This window comes from Castanea sativa, chromosome 7, assembly GCF_040712315.1.
Source record: "Castanea sativa cultivar Marrone di Chiusa Pesio chromosome 7, ASM4071231v1".
Taxonomy (NCBI): Eukaryota; Viridiplantae; Streptophyta; class Magnoliopsida; order Fagales; family Fagaceae; genus Castanea; species Castanea sativa.
Window position 1 is genome coordinate 18,521,709 of NC_134019.1, and position 23,188 is coordinate 18,544,896.

The 23,188-nt window shown below is 34.0% G+C and overlaps 1 protein-coding gene across 4 annotated transcripts; it reads left to right on the forward strand.

Annotated features, from left to right (window-relative positions):
* The first annotated feature begins 1,061 nt into the window (after positions 1-1,061).
* Positions 1,062-21,356, forward strand: LOC142642048 (uncharacterized). 4 transcript variants are annotated; one of them, XM_075816401.1, is made up of 14 exons: positions 1,062-1,266; positions 3,758-3,834; positions 8,590-8,748; positions 9,664-9,877; positions 10,871-10,957; positions 11,059-11,198; positions 11,700-11,780; positions 14,141-14,205; positions 14,748-14,923; positions 16,974-17,104; positions 17,221-17,308; positions 19,644-19,857; positions 20,114-20,220; positions 20,399-21,355. In XM_075816401.1, the coding sequence occupies exons 2-14, from the start codon at positions 3,764-3,766 to the stop codon at positions 20,843-20,845; spliced, it is 1,980 nt and encodes a 659-aa protein (XP_075672516.1). In that variant the 5' UTR covers positions 1,062-1,266; positions 3,758-3,763; the 3' UTR covers positions 20,846-21,355. The 4 variants fall into 4 exon arrangements, with proteins under 4 accessions (XP_075672516.1, XP_075672515.1, XP_075672517.1 ...); XM_075816400.1 differs by lacking the exon at positions 1,062-1,266 and adding an exon at positions 2,521-2,912 and having other exon boundaries at positions 20,399-21,356; XM_075816402.1 differs by lacking the exons at positions 1,062-1,266; positions 3,758-3,834 and adding exons at positions 4,784-5,002; positions 6,476-6,519.
* The last annotated feature ends 1,832 nt before the right edge of the window (positions 21,357-23,188 follow it).

Sequence of the window (23,188 nt, forward strand, 5' to 3'; positions counted from 1 at the left end):
AAGATGTGGAGGTCATTTTTGGACTTCCTATAGACGGTGAGGTCTTGGTTGGGCCGACTGCTATGGTGGATGGGGATTGGCGAGATCTGTGCATGGAGTTGCTTGGTTTTACTTCGACGAATGACAACAAAACTTTGGTGGAGCAAAGAATTCTCATCAGCTGCCTTGTTGATGCCATGGCAGCGCCACTGCCTTATGACGCAACGGAGATGCAAATACACCAGTATGCCCGGTGCTATATTTTAGCGCTGCTAGGGGATAAGCTTTTCATGGACAAGTCGGGAGATAGGGTGCATCTGATGTTCTTGGCGTTCCTGCGTGACCTTCGTGATCCGCCACAGTATAGTTGGGGTAGTGGTTGCTTGGCCTAGTTGTACAGAGAGTTGTGTCGGGCAAGCGAGAAAGGGGCATCGCAGATTGGTGGGGCATGCACATTGGTCCAGTATTGGGCATGGGCAAGGTTGCCATTCTTGTGCTCGAGGATAGAGCCCCCACTTGGATGTGATTATGGCCCATGGCCATATGCTCCACTTGCATTTAAGTAAGTATTTTCCTGATATTTAGTGTGTTCTGCAATGTACTCTTCTTAGTAACTATAACATGGGTATTATCTTATCTTATGTTATTCGCTCGTAACTGTAGGTGGGTGCGGGTGCCAAGCTTGAAGAGTAGGCCATCCAGCATGGCCTTGATCCACTATCGCGAGCAATTAGTTAGAATGCAGCCGGACCAAGTAATAGTATACAAAAATTTCGTTTGGTTATGTTAATTTTCCTTAAGAATATGATTGCTTCATCCTTTAACATATCTTCTGTTTTAATTTTTGTTTTTCCCTTTATTTATGTATTCTCCCTTGTTTCACATTCCTTGATGTTATGATAATTGTTTTTTGTTTCTATTGTAGATTGTGTGGCAGCCATACGAGACAGACTTCGGCCACCTTCTTGACTTTTGCGTTGCAGGGAAAGATACGTGGACGGCAAGGATGCCACTTGTGTGTTTTTTCATAGTAGAGATACACCACCCAGATCGTGTCCTTTGTCAGTTTGGGTTGGTGCAAGAGCGGCCCGACCATGTTGTGTATGATGAAAGACTGCATAGAATAGACTTGCGTGGGAAGGTGGAAAAGAATTGGAGGGAGGAGCATGGACCGTATATCCTTACATGGGATATGAGACAACAATGACTTTGCCATGCACCTCCTCAGACTGGTGAGATGCCTCGCGATCATGACTATTACCGCTGGTACCGTCCGGTCACTCGAAAGTATGTCGACCGCAACAGCGCAAAATTAGATATATCGGTAATGTGTTCTAATTAGATATATCTTAGTTGAGTATTTGAGTAGATTAATAAGTACTATATTATCCATTCTACAATTGATACGTAAATGTCTCAAATCTGATTGTACTGGTTCTTTCTCGGTTTCAGATTGAAAGCCATTTAGCGCTATTGGAGATGCTTCCTGTAGGCAGCTGAGCACACAACCATGTCCGACGCGTCCTAAGTTATGTTAATTATCTACAAAATAAATAGTCAAACTCTTTAACCCACAACCATAGACAACATACCCAACTACAATGACAATCAAATTATGCAAACCCTTACCTGAAATATGAATTTGCTGAGAGGGAAGAGCAATGAGAGTGGACAATGTGGTTTTGTGAGAGTGAGAGGCAATGTGGTGTGAGAGTTATGGGTGAGTGAGAGTTATGAGTGAGTGAGAGTTAGTGAGGGTGAGAGTTAGTGAGGTTGAGAGACTACTGAGGATGCTCTGTTTTTGGGTTTTTCTGTGAGCGTGTGTTATATAATACGGGTTGAGTGTTGAGTTTTTATTATTTTGTTTAGTGGAACTCGAGTCTTAAAGACTCGATTTACTTTTTGCCTAAGAAAATCGAGTCTTAAAGACTCGGTTTTTATTTTGCGCAAAACGAGTTTTTAAGACTCGAGATCTAGGTGGCATTTTTGTCCACCTCAGCGAGCACAAAGCAAGTCTTTGAGACTCGAGTTTTAATGTGGATCTCGAGTTTCAAAAACTCGAGATGTTAGTTTCCTTTATTCTTTCAAACGTTGCCTAACTTATTACATAGATGCCCCTCACACCGCTAGTCTGCACATTCCCCCCAACATTGGGACTGTCCCCTTCATTCTATGCTAACCTCGGCTCGGGGTTGGCTTTTTGGGAAGCTCATTCCCACCACACTCACAACCCGGTTGGCTTGCCAACAATGGTAGTGTGAATTCTCTTATTTCTTGGTCAAAGACTTAGTTGGATGCCTATCACATTACCAAGAATTTGAAAAATCAAAACCAAAGGCTCCTTAAAAGTGGATACTTCAATACAAACGTTTGGTAAGAAAAATAATTTAGGTGCAGTGTTTGTTTGTTTGTTTTTTTTTTTTTTTTTTTGTTGAGAAAGAGGTGCAGTGTTTGTTTGGCCCAACCAAAACAAATCTTTGGTGTAATAAAGAGAGAGAGAGAGAGAGAGAGAGAGAAACAAAACAAAACAAAAACGTTCAAGTCGTTAGAGTGGGGTTGATGTTAGGCGGTCCAGGAACTTGAAAAAAAAAAAACTCCCTCTTGACCAGTTCTCTTCTCTCTTTGCCTTCAAATGAAATCAAAGCGTTAACCACAAAAACCTTCCTTTTCTCTCTCTACAACCTTCTTCTTCTTCTTCTTCTTCTTCTTCTTCTTCTCTCTCATTAACAGAAATTTTCTTGAAAGAGAGAAGAAGAAGAAGAAGAATGTGGGTATTCTATCTGTTATCGCTGCCTCTAACGATGGGGATGGTTGTGATGACCTTGAAGTATTTCGCGGGTCCCCATGTCCCCAGATACGTTCTCTTCACCGTTGGATACACCTGGTTCTGCTCTCTCTCTCTCATCATCCTCGTACCCGCCGACATTTGGACCGTAATTTTCATTTTCCATTTTGCAACTTTTTGAATTATTATAAAGATTTTTGATAATATTCACATATGATCTATGATGGGTCATGGTTGGTTTGATCATCTGCGTATCCAAACCTTTCAAATAAATCCAGCATCGATCTATATATTTACTTCTTTTGATTATGGAAATGGTATATAGAATACAGTATTTGATGCATTAGCTGAAAACACTTCGTTTTTATATTATTAAAAAGAAGAGTTAATTTACGTAAAATTAGCTTGATTGGTAAAGTCTTTTGTTGTTAAATAAGGAACCTGGCTTTGAATCCCGCCTATATCAAAAACCAATTGGTTTATTAGACTGATGATAAAGAGTAATTATGATGGAGCGGATGTCATATGTTTAAATCCTATTGTATCTTGTTATTAATGATCCCGTCGTGGATGACGCCCAATTGACCTTGATAAGTTGTCATTCCCTCCTAGATTATCACACATGAACACTTCTCTAAATGCATGATTGTAATATTATATGATGATCAGATTCAGCCCTTGAAAAATTCTTTGCTTTTGAGCAAGAATGCGAATAAAAACTTATTTATTTATTTATTATAGTTTTGGGGTCTCCATCTCTCTTGCTTGATAGCTTTGAAGCTATGTTCGTAATGTAGATTTGCTATACATAATGTGTTGTTATGCTCATTTTTTATCTCCTCAGACATGAAGTTTTAATTTCTATTTTATTTATTATTTAATCTTTTGTGTGTGTGTTTGATGTGATATTGTGTATTGTTTTCTAATTAAATTTGGCTGCAGAGTTGATTGGTTTAATGATTATGACATAATTCTTTAATTTTTATCATGCAGACAATAATGGGCCACTACAATGGAGGGATATCTTTCTTTTGGAGCTTTTCATATTGGAGTACTTTTTTACTTACCTGGTAACCTATGGACTAATTAGTTTATCTTTTATATTTATTTATTTCCTGAGCCCTATGATAAAGGAGGTTTAGCCTTCATCTGAGCTTATCTAGTTTGTAATGGAAATTTTATTTCATTGGAACCTATTTTTGGTATCTTAGAATATCTGTTACACTTCTTTGTTTCATTTAATCTTCAACCTTAAGTAGAAGTCCTTAGATTTATTCTTTTTTTGTTCTATATTTTCTTTAAACTTATAGCAGTCACTTAGGTAAATCTTTTAAGAATGATTTTGTGGTAACTTATTAGAAAATTTAGATTTTTGTTTTTGTTTTTTTGTTTTCTATATTTTCTCTCTCACTGCTTGCTGTTACAGAAGTCAAAGAGCTTACTTATGAGCCTATGTGCCTAGTTGCTTAACTTTATGTGCATGTGTATGTCCTTTTAATATTCCGTGGAAAATGTTTGTGAATGACTTTGTTTGAAGTTGGTTTAAGTAATTTTTGTAATGAATTTCTTGTTACTAAAATCCCTATGTACTGCAATAGTAGTTGTAAGTTACCTCAATCAGCAAGTTGGTTTTAAAAAACCTTTATCAAATTCAACCAAATATAACTCTCAAACTGCAGTTTTAAATTATTTGAAACAGCAAGTAGGACCCGCTCCTTTTTTAAATCCATTAAAGAGTAAAAAGAAGAGTTGTTTACTGTAACTGTCTTATCAGCTGATTATCTAACTAATTTGAAATGTATTTCTTTTGATGAGTAAGATATAAAATTTCAATTACATAGCACAAAAAGGGGGCGTGAACCATGTCCACAAGATGTATAAAAGTATAACCTAAAAATAAATACATAATTCAATTTATCAAGAAAAGCCAAAAATCTGATGAGTCAATGAAACTGACAGCATGTTCCCATGTATATAGGGACTGCAGAAAAAGAAACTTCAGTTGAGCTACGGATAATTCCGATCCTTCAAAAGTTTGCGCATTCCTCTCTCTCTCTCTCTCTAAAAACACCACATTTGACACAATGAAATGACCTTCCAAGTCTCCAAACTTACTTTTTTTACCAAACAGACCTATCCAGCTAGCCAAATCTTCAAGTACAGTCCTCATCATTGCCCAACACACCCCTAACATGCACAAGATTTGTAGCAATTCACACATTGATCTATCTGGTTCAGGTGAGCCCTTTGACATTTTAACGATTCCTAGTGATCCCAGGTCTCTTGCAACCTCACAATGGAGGAAGAGAGATCCATTAACACCCCATTAGATTTACACATGCAGCACCTATCTGTAATTATAATACCTCTTTTCCCCTAGTTATTAATTGTTAGGATTTTGCCCTTTGCAGCTGTCCAAACAAAGAATACCATTTGAGGAGGGCATTTTACACACCAAATTGATTTCCATGGAAAAAACTTGTCACCGCCTTTTCTTTGAACCTGATAATTAGAATTACTTTTAGAAGGCTGATTTTTAGATAGTGACTCATAATCATGAGCTGCTAGAGTAAAAGAAGGAACCCAGTTCACACTGCCATCTAAGGCATCCATGTAATCCAACACTGTGGGCATCTTTATTTCTAGCTATCATGAAGAGCTTTGGGTATCCATTTTTAAAAGTGTCATCCCCACACCAATGATCATGCCAAAAATGAACCCTTGTGCCATATCTCACCTTGATTCAAACGTATGTTACAAGATTAGTTCATCCATGATGAAATGAATATGCAACATATGTTTGATTTGGGGTGAGGTATCACAAAGGGTATGGTATTCTTTGCTATAGTAGTTCATCATGATGTATGCCCTACATCATGCAAAAGTATTTGTCTGTATTCGCTAGAATAGAAAAATCCCACGATTTCTATTGTGGGATTCTCAATTCCTTGAATTTTCACTAGCTTTGTGTCTTAGTGTTTCTATTTTTGCTTCTTGTTCTCTTTTGTTTTTGTCTATACTCGCTATATACTCCTTCAGTACTTGGATAGCACCCTTTTTTTTAATTTTTTTTTTTATAAGTAATGAAAAATATTATTCAAAGTCATAGAAAGGAGTTACCCAAGTATATAGGAAGTATACAACAGGGGATGAAAACAATCAAATACGCAAATTAGAGGCCTCCATCAAATCATAAACCAAAGAAATAGAAGGACTGGCTATGATAGACATCCAATCCGATAGTGTTTTAAAGAAGAAAAGTTTTAAGCCTGCTACTGTCCTTTCATGGTCTTCAAAACACCATTTATTTCTCTCTCGCCAAATGCATTAAATCAAACAATGAGGATAGCCATCCAGATAACACCCATTTTCTTTTTCTTTATTCCTTTTGTTTTAATAAACTTTACTTTAAAAAAAAAAAAGCTAGTCCAGAATGTAATCCTTTCTGTACATTATTCATTATGAGATAGTTCCTATTGTAGTAAATATGTTACTATTCAATAGTAAATCACTTTGCCTTTAATTTGACGATGTCTGGCATTATGTTTTAACAGCTAATCATGGAGTTCATGAAAGGAGAATATCTAGGATGAAAGGCTGAACTGCATGAATGTTTTAATCTTTCTGTTATTTGATGGGTTTAATGAAGCATATTCATTTCTCATTGTTTAGCTAGTAATGGTTTAACTGGGATAGTTTAATTCTTTTCAGATGAAGAACTGCCTAATGCAGTACTGGATATATGTACAAGAGAGGTAAATGAAAGTAGCCATTTAGTCTTCCTTTTTTTTGGATGACTTTTAAACATGGTTTTTGAAACCCGGACTGGACCACATTTTGGGTAATAAAAATACAATCCGGTTTTTTATTTAGAAATTTGCATTTTAAATAATATTAATGAACTGGGTGAACTACCAAACCACTGAATCGTTCATGGTTCAATAAAGTGACTATTTTTATAAAAATTTGGAAAGGTTACCATGAGGATTTGAACCTGTGAAACCACCCCTCCAAACCCCCCCCCCCCCCCACCCACACACACACACACACACATTTTTCTTTGGTTTAATTGTTAATTATACTCTCTAAATATATTAATACCGTTCGATTTGTTTTCTTTGCTAAATTTGTTTGTGATTTAATATTTTTATTTTTGCATGTGAATGTGCTATTTTTGATTTTTTTTTTTGTTTTGAAAATGGTCTTATTTTAGATTTAAATGTTTTCTACTTGAAGGATTACTAAACACAATACTTCTTATGCATGTTCTTTTATTATTTTCTATTTTACCTTATAAAATCCATAAATTTCAATTGAAAGCTGTTTAAATTTCTTTTAGTTAATTTTACTAATATTTACAAATTTATTTATATTTGTATTTGAATTAATTACTAAAATAATTATGACATTGAGTTCAAACCTTAACCTGACCTTAAAACCTTGAACATCTTCCCTTTCCGGTTCTTAGAAATTTCCAAAGCAGGATTTGAAGTCTATAATAATTTGTTGGAATCTAGCAATAGGAGCTTATGCTTATGTTAATTGGATGCTGGAAAAGAAGACTATGTGGTGTCTGTGGAATTAAGATTGAGGATCTCCAAATTTGCAATGCAAATATGCAAACCAGTAATTTTACAGTAAAATGGATTGAGCTCTTGTAGGAAAAAAAAATATTTATTTGACTGCAGAGAGGTTAAAAGGAGAGAAATCTAGGCAATCACACCTAGGATTACATAAGCAGTGATATTTTATTATAAATATTAGATTGATTTGCAAACCTTGATAACAAGTCTTTCTTGACCAGAAGAAAGCAACTCCTGATTTTCAACTAAACATAAGTTGCAACTAAAAATTGGAACTTAATTTAGAGGGTAAATTACACTAACCTACTCTGAAGTTTATTGAAATGGCACTTTTTGCCAAACGTTTGTATAAACGACCACCCCCCCCCCCCCTTGAGGTTTCTATAAATGACACTTGCTAGTTACAAGTTCTTACCCTAATTTATATTATAGGGCTGTTGTAAGAACTTGTAACTAGCTAGTGTAGTGTATAATCGCTACAATCACTTGCTAGACTAACTTGAAGTTTTCTTGTTGACATGTGTTACTTACTGTGCTGTAACTGATAACAACCAACTGAGAATTCTTCCCCCCATTTTAAGCCGTTTTTGATAACAACCAACTTAGAGTGCTGTAACTGAAACAGTGTAATGTTATTTATCCAGAAAAAGAAAAATAGAGATTAATGGACTGGATTGGGTTATTAAAAAGTAAGATGTTCTTAAATTGAGTATAGTTGAAATGAGAATGTTAATTTGGATGAGTGGAATACCGGAAATACAGAATAAGAAATGAAGATCTTCACCAATTAGCTCTAGCTCAACTGGCACATCCACCCCTTGTAAGTGCTAGCTATGATTTAAGTTGAAGGAGTGAAAGGGACTTGAGAGAGGCGTAATGGATATAAGTAGTGAAAAAGGAATATAAGTAGTGAAAAAGGAAATGATAAAGAGTGGTGATAGAGTATGACCTTAGATAGGATACAATGGCAAAAAGGATGCAAGTAACTAACTTCTATTAGTTGATGAAGGTATTAATAGAGCCTAATTCAATTAGTTGGGATGAAGGATTTGTTAAGTGGAGTGATTTTAGAATTACTGCAATATAGTGTTTTTGCTGTTTAACTTTATGCTTTATGATCTTTTTTTTTTTTTTTTTAATGATTTGACTTTGTAAGCATGGCATTTTATGGTGCCTAACAGTAATTTGGGTTGGGAAAACGTGTATTCTCATAGATTTATATTAAAATATTTCTCTAAGCAGGGTTGTGGCGCCCACTATTCAGGGATATGAAGATGCTGGAGACTTCACTGTGACAGAAAGATTGAAAACGAGCATACATGCAAACTTAGTCTTTTACGTATGCATTGGCGCTATTGGACTTTTTGGACTAATACTACTCATTCTGTTACGCAGAAATTGGTTTGCTTCTTACCTTGATAACTTATTATTGTTATTCTTGTCATTTATCTCTTTGTTTGACTGTGATCCTTCTATTCTTTAATGCCAATGTGTTCCTTTTGCCATAATATACTTTTTTATGAGAAAGAGATAAAATGCTTTTAACTTTTCACACATGACCTTTATTCTGAAAAAAAGGAATAAGTTTTCTTTTTAGATTAGTGAGAGAGATAAATGTTGAAATTGCATGCATCAGAAAATGATCGTAGTAATGTCAGATAAAGCTGTTAGCCTGGTAGATCAGCAGGAGGAGAATAAGCTAATCTCACTTACCACAGTCGAAGTCATAACGAAAATACCTCTTGGAAGGAAGCATTACTGGTAGAGCCATTGCCTACCACTTGTTTTCTTACTTTATTTCCATCATGGAAGTCAGTTAAAACTCCTATATGTCCTGATCAAATCAAATACACTGGTCTTAGCTGCCATTTTGGATGGGAGAAGGTAGCTTTGAAGAATGTTTCAAGTGTATTTTTTTAGCAATAAAATTATAGCTTAAAGCCCCTTTCAAAACTTCTGTTTATGTTCAGCTTTGGGGTATAGTAGGAACACTAACCATTTGACACACATATTTTGTCCTACATGAGGCAAAGCATGGAGAATAGTTCTTGCAATGTTTTAATATTTGTGTATGTGAGATGAAAGCATTTTTTATCTTAGCCTTTTGATGTTTCATGCATTGTCATTAGGCAAGTGTCTGATTGAGAAGCTGAAATTATAGAATTCCCTTTTCTTTTTTATTCAATTTGCATTGCATTAATGTCTGTTTTATCTTTCTAAGCACTATGAGTTCCTTGTTTGCTTGTTTCCAGCTGATTGCACTCTCTATCTCTCCCTCTCTCTCTTCTTTCATTTCTTAACAGTCAGTTATTACAGGAGTGGTGGTATTCTGGGTTTAGCCATGGCTTGCTCAAATACTTTTGGACTTGTTACTGGTGCATTTCTTCTTGGCTTTGGTCTGAGTGAAATTCCAAAAGGCATTTGGAAAAATGCAGATTGGACTGCTCGCCAAAAGGCTCTGACACATAAAGTTGCCAAAATGGCTGTGGAACTTGATGATGCACATCAAGAATTTTCAAATGCTATTGTGGTAAGTTTAATTCCCCTTGTGAAAGTCAAAGCTTTATTTGGCAGTTTTATATAATTAGCTATGAGGAGCGTGATTTCTCTATAAATTTTTGAGGTCTTCATTGTATATATTTTTTGCTTGTTTAATGATGTGAAGTGTTTAGTCATTTTATTAAGTAGTTAATCAGCATTTGTTTTTGGTGCTTTAAAATTTCAGTCTTAGCCTGAATGTCTAATCTTGTGTTCCCTTGAAGTGAAGATATAAGTCTGAAGTGTTTAATCATTTTAGTAAGAAATTAATCACCAGTAATCCATGTTAGAGTCTACCTTCTTTATATTCGAACCCAAAAGTTTAAGCTATTAGGCAGAGATGCCAAACTATCATGTAAACCCAAATGGAGCTCCACATTCAACCAATGTGGCAGATGCATGTGGACTCAGATATTATTCTAAAGCATCTCACTGAAAACCTTAAGCTGTTAATAATGGGTAGATTTATCTATTTCAACAATATCTTGTCTGTAGATTTAAAAATTCCTTCAATGAGTAGGCCAAATGTGAGTTTGAACAGGTGGGAGGTTTCAGAGTCCAGGATCTCTTGCTCAAATACATACAATACTATTTGTCCAAAAAGCTTAAGCAAATATGTACATCGTAATCTAATAAATTCCACAAACATGTTCAATATATCCAAAAATTGCCTCATTTACAATGATCAGCCAATTTCATATCTTGTTCATCATTGACACCTCCACCTACGTTCAACCATCAAAATTATCATTGTATTGGTATATTTTTTGCATCCCCGTCCAACCAGCCAGCCCCAAACCTGTTTTAGGTTGATATATTGTCACAAAATTATATAGATTTTTGTAATATTCTGCACCACCGGTTTCCTGTTTGGCATTATATAGATTTCTATAATTTTCGGTTATGCATGTCTTGTAACTGGTTTATTTCTATAAATCTTTTTTCACTTGCCCCTTAAATAGTTTCTGATGCTGTGTATGATCAGATTGCTCAGGCAACATCAAAGCAGATGTCCAAGCGTGATACTTTGAGACCCTACATGAATATCATTGATGATATGTTGTTTCAAATGGTAGTAATACTTGTACTGAATTCATTTAGTTGCTCTTAAAATGTTTTTTTATTTGATTTTATAATTAAAAAAAAATATATATATTTAATTCTATTTTCTAGTTAAAAGAAGATCCTTCTTTCAAACCTCAAGGTGGGAGATTAGGAGAAAATGATATGGATTACGACACTGATGAGAAATCAATGGCAACATTAAGGCGTCAACTTAGGAGAGCTCGAGAGGAGTATTACCGGTATAGAAGGTAAACTCTAACAGAATTGGTTAAGAATTTTTAGGTGCTGTACACTCTGAATTATTCAACATTTTATGCATGTGTAAGTGTGTGTGTGTATTCAAATACTGATTTTTCAGAAAGATTTGACTTTCCTCTCTGGTGCCTTGTAGTGAAAGTTTTTTCATGTTCGTTTCTTATATTTTTCATTTGTTTCCTTGTGGTAGAACTGTGGATCCCCCACTTCACGTAATTCATCGATCTGATTTCTCATTACAAAGCTATTCCTTACCTTTAGTAATTATATAAATGCATTTTGTATATAAGAAAAGAGCATAGGTCTTTGATTGATGGTATTCTTTTTGAATTTCATTTATAAAAGCATTGGCATTTTATTGCTTTTTAACGCAAGTAGTTCTGCTATGCTGTTAACGTTTAAAGTCAGAGATGATATTAATTCACTTTGCTTCTGATTATTTTTAATTGTATATTTTTTCTAGTAGTAATTAAATTTAACTTATTTTGTCACAGCGAATATACCAAATTTGTGTTGGAAGCCCTTGAGCTGGAAGATACTGTGAAAAATAATGAGCGCCGTGATGTGACTGGATGGTTTGCTCTAAAACCACTTATTTTTGGTTTTATTAAGTCTAACACGTGCTTTCTATCTTTAAAAGATTCAACTTTTATGGATGCTGCAAAAGTATCCAACATTTGATTGTGCTATGAACTATGTGAATTGGGTCAGCATCTCTGATTCTAGGAAATTGGTTGCTTATCTGCATGATTCTTAGTATTTGTTATTACTACGTCTTCTTTCATTTATTTCTTAACCTGAGAAATGTCAATGCTTAATTCTCTGCATGTGTGTGTGTCTGTATATGTGACAGTGGGTGTATGTGTGTACAAGTACAACCATACATGTATGTAAATTTCACTTCCTTATTTTGTTCACTTGAATTTGTATATGTATGGAAGCATACAACATAGATAATTGTATGAACACATATTTCAATCTTCATTTGAATAAGCCATCATTAAGACCATATACTTGTTACTCTATTATGTGTTTTCTATTAGTTATTATTCAATTAACAAGGTTTGTTGATAATTGTCATGCATTTGTTAAATACAGACATATATGCATCCATACTTACATCCATACATATAAATATGTGTATGTATGTGTTGAATTATATAGATACATATATGTTTTTTTTGATATATATGTGATAAGTTATGTTTGCTTAGATGGTTAGAATTTAAATGTTATGTGATGTAAATTGTTATATTGGATTTTCAGTATTTTTAATTGGTTTGAACAGTATGAATTATGACAATTGAGGAGTTTTGGCACTTATGGCTAAGAGCTTTATAGCTCAACTGGCACCTCCTAGTGTTTCCAACAGAGACGTCCATGGTTCAAATCCCTCCTCTCCCTTTGTTGTAACTATCAAATTATCATAGTTATGGTACTTGATTATGTTTCTAAATATGACTTAATTTAGTGTAAGATAGAGTATTTTAGATGTTCAGTTTTTAGGTTAACTTGACTTGACCCATTCAACCCAACTCATAATTAGGTAAATAACCCAACCCATAATTAGGACGAGTTTTGGATGGGTTTGAGTTTTTTAAATATAATGGGATGAGTTTGGGATGGAATTCCTAAAATTTAATAGATGTTTTGGCATGTAATATATGGAGGGTTGGGTTTGGAAAGGCTTTTTGGATACCCAACCTGTACACACTGAAGGGGTGTCATTATTGTGAAATATGAGAAGCATGGGGGTAGGGGATTGAATAGAGAATAAGAGGATCACATGGTTTATGGAAGAGCATTAGAGAAGGTTGGATCTTATTTTCTAAAAATATTAAACTTCTTGTTAGAGATGGTATACAAGTCTATTTTCAGCATGATGTATGGTGTGGTGATGCTTCTACAAAGGATCTATTCCTTGATCTATTTATATTTCTGTTATGTTTCAGTTGTATCTTATATAGCAACTCAACAAACAGAAGAATGTGATATTGGAGTCCTTTTTTTTATTCGTGCCTTGCAAGATTGGGAATTGGGAATTGGAATGCATGGTTAAGCTTTTTGATATGCTACATTCACATTTGCTTTCTAGTAGCGGTGTAGATCAAATGTCTGGAGATTAAGTAAGTCTAGAAATTTTGAGATTTGGTCATTTTATGATGCTTTGAGAGGATCTACAAGAGTAAAGTCCCCTAGACGAGTATTAGGGGTGCTAAGGTGCCTCAGAAGATAATGTTTTTGACATGGACACCAGCTTTGGGAAAGTTTATAATTGTGGATAATCTTCCAAGCTGGAACACAGTGACTATTGGTTGGTATTACATGTGAAAATGTCATGGAATCAATTGTTCATCCTCTACTTCATTGCTTAGTGGCAAGAGATTCTTGATCATTTGTGTTTTCATTATATTTTGTATCTTGGGTGTTGCCAAAGGATTTGATTTAGATGCTTGCGTGCTGGAAGGATGATTTGGTTGACATGAGACTGTATCAATATGGAATGCCGCTGTTGTTTCTTTTGGAAAAAATAAAAAGAGGGAATAGTAGGAATTTTTAAGCCATGAACGTCATCTCCTGCATGTAATAAAGTAGTTTTTTTTTGGTCTTTGTACGATCGGATGCCTACCTTAGACAATGTCCTTTCCATGCCCTTTTTTAGTATTTTTAAACTTTTTAGATTTCAGATTGTAATTCTCTAGGAGTAGCTTGATAAATATCCTGTGTATTTGAATTTTCTTCTCTTATCAATAAAGTATATTTATTTATAAAAAAAATTTCTTGTCACACATTGGAAACAATCAACTGTAGTACATAATTATAGATGATCAGTGGTAATATCATCAGTAGTACAGCTTGGTACCTTTCTTTTGGATTGATGATCACTTCATGCTGCTTTTTCTTGATGCTAGTTATTCGTATTTTAATTTTGCAGGAAATATATTTCAAGCTTTAGGCCTGAACGATCAGGCACACTAGGTTCTTTTCTTGATATGATTGGTAATTACCAGAATCTGAATATTGTTTCTGTATATGTATGTAATTTCAATTCTGTTTTCCAAATGGGGGGTACTTTGGGGATGGTGGAACATGATAATCACACAGACAATTAAATAATGGTTGTTTTGTCATTCATCTGATGATCTTACAATGGGATTTTGGATTACTGGAGCTACTGAACAACAGGGCTCTATTCTGTTCCAATAAAATAAAATGAGTCAATGTTTTTTTCATTATCATTCGAAAGCACAATTTCTCTTTTAGAATGGAATTGCTACAAGAAATTGAACCTTTTTGTTCCATAAAAAAAGTAAACCATCAATAATCATATAAAAAAGTTGAAATGTTATAATTTGCTGACATTCTAAATACAATTTTGAATGTGAAAAGAGTTGAATTTCTTTATTTGGATGATATATGATGCAAGGCTTCATTTGGATGTACTCTTAATGATTTTGTGCATTAAAGTAACTGTTTAAATACATTTTTTTATGATTTCTATATGAATTCCATTGATTCTCATATACTTCAATTCTTTGCAGAGTTGATGTGGCGGTGTATTCTAAGAAAGCAACTTAAGAAACTCTTGGCAATTATATTAGGTTGCATGTCAGCTGCAATTCTTTTAGCGGAGGCCACAATACTGCCCAGTGGAGTTGATTTATCTCTTTTCTCTATTCTCATAAATGCCGTAGGAAGGCAGGAGGTACTTGTGCAGGTAAAATTTCTTTTTGAGGCATGGAATTTTTCCATTTTCTAGAGGGTTTCTCTCTCTATTGAATGTTCAAAATATTTGATAATTCATCACTTGTCCAAAAAGCTTAAGCTGTTGGAAATGGTAAATTTAATCATTTGACCATTATCTTAGCATAATGAATTTATAATTAAAGATAGTGTAGAAAATGGATAAAGCTTAAATGTTGCAAGGAGGGATGGCTGGGTGATAAATTATAATTTATGGAACTTCAGTGGCCTTTGCATCCTTGATGTATGATCTTTTGGATTAGTGACTGATGGGTGTTTGGTTTCTTATGTGTTGGTACTTGGTACTAGTAGAAAAAGAAGTTGGGGAGTTAGGGTACTGTAGTGGTTTGGAGCATAAAAGGTTACAACCGGCATAGAAACTCCAAGTGGCATAATGTTAATGTCAGAAGTGTGGTCTGCGTTATTTAGTTTCACCTAAAGTTGGGGATGGTAATTTTTGGTGCTAGTTCTTCTTTTTTGTACTGCTGAATGAAAGTATACCCTGGATGAATAGGATGGGAATTACAATGGGAATGACAACACAACCTACTGTGGTGTTGTGATGATTTTACTGTTTAGGTGACTACTTTGAAATGGTGATGTTTTTCTTCTTTCTTGTAGACAAATTTGTTGGTTGGTTCTCTATGGTTTGGAGGTCACCTCACATGGTTGAATGAATGGACAATCCATTTACACTGGTGTAAAACTAAACTCTTAGAGTTACTTTGAATTATTTTTTTATTAGCTTGTTAATGAGGGTATTTTTGTTATTAACATGCTAATATAAAAAAATAACTCAAAGTATAACATATTTTAATATTCTTTTACCTGTAAAAAAAATTTTCGGAGCTATATTTTAACAAACCCTCTTTTGGATTTTGGATTTTTGTTCTTTTCTTGACCAACATGCCCACCATAGATGATTCTGATTAGAGATTGATAGATATAAAGTTTTTTGATTATTTTTTGATGAATTAATTTAATATTTGGCATACAGAGTGTAAGTAGAGAGTATTTGGCCAGTGTAGGATTTGATAATAGAAAAAAACCTTACAAGTAGTCATTGAGTGGCTGACATAGGACAAATTGGAAAATTTTGTCCATCAGCACTTGTGGTGAGCTTAGGGTTTAGAGGGTTTGTGGATCTTGGGTTATTGGTTTGATTGTTCTCGGCTTAAGAACTCACGGCTTGTGACTCAATCCTTTTGTTCATTAGCTCTCTTCTTTTTTGTATCCAGTTTTCTGTTTTGTTTTTTTTTTCTTTACGCTTTTTGTGCTTTTGGACTACTATGTGCCTTTTATGCATATTGTAGTTTCTTTAATATACTTTTTCTTACCTATAAAAAAAAAAAAAACACTTTACAAAGAAGAATTAGGGTTTGAAATTACTAGAGTTTTAGTAGGGAAGGAATAAAATTTCGATTGAGGATTGCAAAAAAGGTGAGAAGAAAATGAAATCAAACCTGCCAACAATTTGTGAGAGTAGTGAGAACAATGCATGTGAACAGTAGATAGAACAGTGACATTGCGTGAACATGCAAGTTTTCCAGTTACCTTTCATGCTCAAAATGCATGGCAAGAGCGCAAAAGACATTTTTAGAGAACCTGTATTTAATCTTAGAACTCACATATGACATTTCCACATTTACCGTTTTAGCTGGTTCTCTTATAGACAACCCCTGAATCTTCTCATTCTTGGTCCAGATGCTCCAAGAAAACTTGAGTGAGCATGAGAATCTACTTCCTTCAATTTATGCAGTATCTAATTAATTAAAGAAGAGATTAAATTATAGGTGGTCATTGCTTGAGTGATGGGGTGCCTGCAGTCATCTCCAATTTTTATCTTCCATGACTCTTGTGCAAATTTGTTTAAATTCAATAGCTCTCTTCTGCCAGTTCACAGGTCCAAGGACCTCCTCTTTGTTTGGAGTAAATAAAGATCATCATTGCATTTCACGGGGGTTGTTTCCTATTCTGAAGTTTTCTTGTGTCATAATGGTTTAATTCTAGGATTGTTTTTGCAGGTAGCTGCTTTTGTTCCTCTGATGTATATGTGCATATGCACATATTATTCCTTATTCAAAATTGGAATGCTGATGTTTTACTCACTGACACCCAGGCAAACAAGCTCGGTCAGCTTGCTTATGATATGCTCGTAAGTTTTGTAATTTTCTCTGTAATATGTTTTTTCACCCCTTAATGGATTTTATTTTATAAACATTCTCTTTAAAAGGAATTGGTCATTAGATCTCACTTTCACATTTCTTCCAGGATGGTTGCGCGATATGCACCTCCAATTTCATACAACTTTCTCAATCTCATTCGTCTTGATGGTGATGAAAAAACTATCTTTGAACAGGTCTTTCTCTGCTACAGTATGCATAACTCGCATATGGCTAGTCATATTAAAATATTAAATATAATCTTTTCATTTATCAGTCCTCCAAAACTATTATAAATAAAATTATGATATAAATCTTGAAGATAGAGGAGTTGGTTTTGCATTGATATATTTGGTTTTTCAATCTTTGTAGCGTGCATAATCACATATGGCTGGTCATATTCCGATTCTAGATGGGAATTATGTTGCCCCTCCTTATTTTACTTCCTAGAGGTTGGGTCTTGGTGCAATGGCAAGTGTCTTCCACCAAAAGCGATAGTGCGGGTTTGAGTCTAGGATTCAGCCTCTCCAAAAAAAATTGGGAATAAGGCTGCCTATCATGACCTCTCCTAAACCCTGCAAAAAGTGGGAGCTTTTTGCACCAGATACAACCTTTCTTTTTATTACTTCCTAGTTTTATAATCATTTCTTTAACAAGTCAAGTGATTGACATAAGGGTTAAAATATAATAATCACAGAGGATATGATAGTTTTTGAGGTTCCTTTGATTACGTAAGTATTGTCACTTTCAGATGTACTTCTTATATGTGTTTGTTTCGTTAAACTTCTTTCCCTCACGGTATATATTATCTTATATTTAGTAGGGTTTTTTTTTGTTTTTTATATATTTGTTTTGAGATCCATCCTCTGTAAGCATGTTCATCAGTTCCAGCTTTGCTGTCCAGAAACTCTCATGTTGTCTAGTTTATCTAGAGGTATTTATCAAATATCAGATTGTAAAATGACATAATGTGCCATGCATGTGGCATGGTGGTTTCTTTACACTCTTGTAGATTGTGAAAGCCAGTTATAAGGCCGAACAAATGAGTGGAAAAAAATTCAACTAGAATTTGTCTGGAACAGAAGTAAATAGTACTCTGAAGTGATGCCACTGGTGCAACCCAGAGTGATTTCAAGAAAAGATCATTGCAATTTTTGTCTTAACACTGCTTACTATAGTAGTTTACCCTACAAGTAATAAGAACTATATTATAAAAGAAAATGGCTAGGGCATGGTACACATAGAATATATGAGAAATTTCACCTAGATGTTTTTAAAGGCAATATCTGCTGGACAATTGGAAAAATGAAAGTAAAACATCTTGTTTGGAAAGCAAAAATAAGCACCTTTATTCTTGTTGCTTGGAGCATTATAAGAACAGAATAATCTTAAATATTTTACATGTCTTTGATTAATAACAGAAACCAAAATGATTCATAGAGAAGATAGTAAACACCATCTCCATGTTCTATTTAACGGATAGAAAAATCTGGACTTACTAATCTTAATGTGTTAAATTACCACCCCATAAGAAATCTTCTTCTGGATTATAATTCATCCTTTATTTTTCGAGTAAAATGGATGCTCCAATTAACTAGTGAGTTAAGGTGTTGTTACATCTTTAAAATATCTATATTGAATTATCACTTACAGGATTAGAGAGATCCCTGACTTGCAGTCAAGTCAGAAAATCCTTCCATTTGATCTGAAAGTAATGATGGGAAGAAATCAGACTTTCTATTGGCATCTAGTCATTCCACTAGAACAGTTTAAAAAAAAAAATCCATATGCAAGTCAAATTTTTTAGGACAAAGTGGGCAGAACCTGATAAAACATTTGAAATAAAATGAATAGACTTTTCTCATTTGTTTCATATTACCAGCTTAACCATTGCAATCTGTTTTCCCTCTAGTTTTATGCAAAATTCAGGTACACATATACTTTTCATGGTGTTAAATTCAAATGATAATTATATTGTTGGGAACAGTTGTTAACTCACAAAAGGAAATTTTTTAGGTTGATCTACTAATTAGTAGGCCCCGCATCAATATTTCAATGATTTAGTTTAACTATTTCTTTTTATCAATGTCTACCTTGTTTTATTTTTATTTTTATTTTAAGAATCACTTTATCAATGTTTATTTTTGTGAGTTATCCTTCAGCATTGTGGGAGGGTTTTTTAAAAATGTTTTTTACTAGGACATTACAGCTTTGTGAAAATAAGCAATAGAGCAATATATGGTTTGGTAAACACTTCTTACAAACAGTTCTCAGCATAAAAATATAGCCAAAGAATTTTGGTTTAGCTTTCCCTAGTTTAGATTACATCATACCTGTTTCTAAACTTAATGGATGCTATATGTATTGGTTTGTGAACATTAGGATAGCCACAAAAGGTGACAAATCATTTTGAACTTTATGCAGAAATACTGCATTCTTATGAACTCCTCCCTCCCCCTCCCCTCTTTTTTCTCTCTCCAGATTTCATTATTTTACTCAAAGTGTGATAATTTTTTTTTTTTTCCTGCACAGAAAATGGGAAATATAGATGATGCCGTCCCTTTCTTTGGAAAAGGATTCAACAAAATCTATCCCCTTATTATGGTTATATATACCATTTTAATTGCAAGTAGTTTTTTTCATCGGGTGATTGAATACTTTGGGAATTGGAAGATATTCAAGTTTCAAAATGAATCAGATGATATGGATGGATTTGATCAGTCAGGATTAATTATTCTGAAAAAAGGTGAGCAAATTACGACATACTGAAGTTGTTCATATATTGTTTGCTTAATTTAAAAGAACTCAAAGGTGTTATGAAAATCTGGGGGAACATTATTGGCTGCAGTCTTGCACAAGAAATATTACTTATATTAAAAAGAAAAGAAGAAGAATTTTTTAAAAAAACATTAGAATTGTTCAAATATTTCAGCTTTGAGTAAAAATGAAAGTTGTGAACTGTTAGTTGAGTTTTATAATAATTAAATTTGTTCCATACTTAGAACGGTCTGGGCTTGAGCAAGGACATAAAGTTGGTGAGCATGTTATTCCATTAGCAAGGAATTTCAACAATGTTACCGTTGACATTGAACCTGGGAGCAATAACGTGGTATGTAAAATCATCAGAAAGCACTACTGTCTCATCATTCCTTTTAACAAAGCATTCCAATGATGATATTCATGCATTCTTATGTTTATACTGCCAACCTGGATTTTGACATAGCTCTTGCAAATTTGTTTATTTTTTCCTCTATATACTCGTAATGAATATTTGAAATTGGTAACAGGAGAAGGTTGACACTGAATTGAAATCAACGAAGGTGATGGAGGATGGAAAGAGAGGTCAATTACAATCTTTAAAGGAAGAGGCCCTAATTGACACAAGCAGAGAAGCCATCAACAATATGGATTTGGTTGCGAAAAATGTAACCTCCTCAACGGCTGATTCAAGCAATCTTCAAAATGTAACAGAAGGATCATCATCTAGATTCGTCTCAAAGTGGGAAGCCATGAAGACTGGTTTTCAAAACTTGAAGTCTAACATTGTTGCCAAGAGATTCATTCCTTTACGCCAGAGTCAAGAAACCAAAATCGACCATGTTTCCTCATCTGAATCACTTGATGAAATATTTGAGCGATTGAAACAGCCAACCATGAACCGTAGAGGTTATTACAATGATGACAATGATGATGATCATGGCTTGGTCATCAGGGAGATGCGATCATCCAGATAGTCTCTTACACATTAAGCAGAGCCATTATGAAAATAGGTATAATCATTTTGGGTTAATACTCTAGAGATGTGTTTCTAGGATAGTTGAATTTTACTCTTCAACAAATTCTATTGTGACTGGATCACCTGTGTAGAGAATTCTCAACATGCTAAAAGCACTTACATTTTTTACTAGTTGATTGGGGGTAAATGTAAAAAGAAAATATGGCCCATGATTTGAAGAGGAGTGATTTATGGGGAACTCAGCCGGTAAGTACTGTAATTGTAAGCATGTGGTAGATTACTGCATGCATCTTGTGTATAGTCATTTATACATGTGACGTTTTTCTCCAACCTAATTTAAATCTATTTTTTTACCAGAAAGGAAGCCATTGCAGATTTTTTCATGCACTTGGCTTCCATCAAAGAATGATTCTGAAATGTTGCTTAATGCTTATTCATATTGTACAAGTACAAGCCCTCACGATTATATATATACACACATACACACACATCTTTGCAGAGTTGGAAAGAGCTAAAATTATCTTCAGTAAGGGAAAAGGTTCAAGGCTGGTAAAGAGAGAAATTCTATGAAGGGAATTTTTTTTTTTTGGATAGTGAATTTCCTAGCTACTATCATCCACATGAAGGGACTTTTTTTATTAGTTTTTGTTTCAATTTTTGCACATGATCCTTGGCTTACTTTGATTTAATGGGGTTCATTTGAACCCCTTGAGCTGGCAATTTTTTTTAATATATATAATATATTTATTTTTTTAATTTGACCCTCCTAAAATGAAAATTTGAACATCCTGACCCTAAATAATTTTTAAATTCACTTGAAATAAGCTAGATATATGATCATGTTAACAATATTATGATCCTTTAAAAAAATAAAAGCCAACAGCAAATGTAAATTTTTTTTTCATCTTAAATCTATAAAAAAAAAAAGCCCATTTAAATTTTATAAAAGATTTGAAATAAACTAATAGAAAATTCATAGTTTACACTATACTATCAATGTAAGATCCACATTGTTTCTAAACAAATGTGTATAGAACAATTAATATTGTATATTTTTTTGCAAATGTGTACAATATAATTATCTACAATGTACATCTTACATTGATTCTTAACAAATGTGTATAGTATAATGGTTTACAATGTAAATTTTACATTGATAGTACAAATTCTAAACATATAATTGTCCTAAACTAATAGATAAAAGTATTTTAAGCAATAATAATTAAAATTCACTTAACAACGATAATTAATATGTTCATTGTATTAAGAAAAAATATGTCAAATGAACCTATGGTTTATTTTTCATTATATTGCTAGTATGTACTACAGACAAATTTGAATAAGGAAACCATGTAAACTGCAAGATTCATCTCTTACTTAAGATGCATCTTCTTACTGGCCTTCCTAAAAAATATCCTTGAGCCACCATTTATTTAACCACAATATCATCCACATGGTCTTCTATGATATCATGGAACATGTAATAATAGATGCTGAAGCGCACAGGTGGCCTCTACAGAAATATAGAATACCTCCTTTAGCATATGAAAAAGGGGTTTCTATGAATCCTGAGGATGCATTCTTATTTGGTTGTAGTCGATGAAATCGTATATAAAAGAGAACATCTCATGTGACAACATTGCATGTACAATTGAGTAGGCTTTGCAACTAGAAATCATCATGTTAGGCATGTTCAGGTCTTATAAGTCCATGCATCACCTGATTTGCCCATTCTTTTTTTCTTTTACAAGCATAATGTTGGTATGTTGGGCGATGGTAAAGTTTGATGAACCCTACCCTAATGATCTTTTCTATTTCTATTAAAATTGGAGATTCACTTATGAGTAGAAATTCCAACTTGGTTGCTTCATCAACAGAACAATATGGTGCCTGGTTCAACCCCGAGCTTATATGTGTGACTGAAGTGGTGTCCAGACCGAGCGTCTCATCATAGGTTCATGTAAAGATACCCTAGAACAAGGAGGCCTTGTGCTCATTTTTACAATTAGAAACACTAGTCTTGGAGCTCGAGTGCTTCCGAGGCTAGCTTCAAATCCACAAACATGGGACACTTTTCACATGAATGGATGATAAAGGGATCAAAGGATGCTTCTTTGCTGATGTTGTCTTAGTAATATATGAAGTTTTATCAGTGCCAAATTATGTGAAAGATAGTTACTCTTCAGCAAAAAAGAAGTGAAAGATAGGGAAACCTCTAATTGGATCTACTTTTGAATCAGTGGTTACATATCCCTCTGTCCATTGAAATTAATCAATAGGATTGGTTGGTCCACGATCCTCCCTTTCAAAGAGAATTAACTAGTAACTACCTTCTAACTAC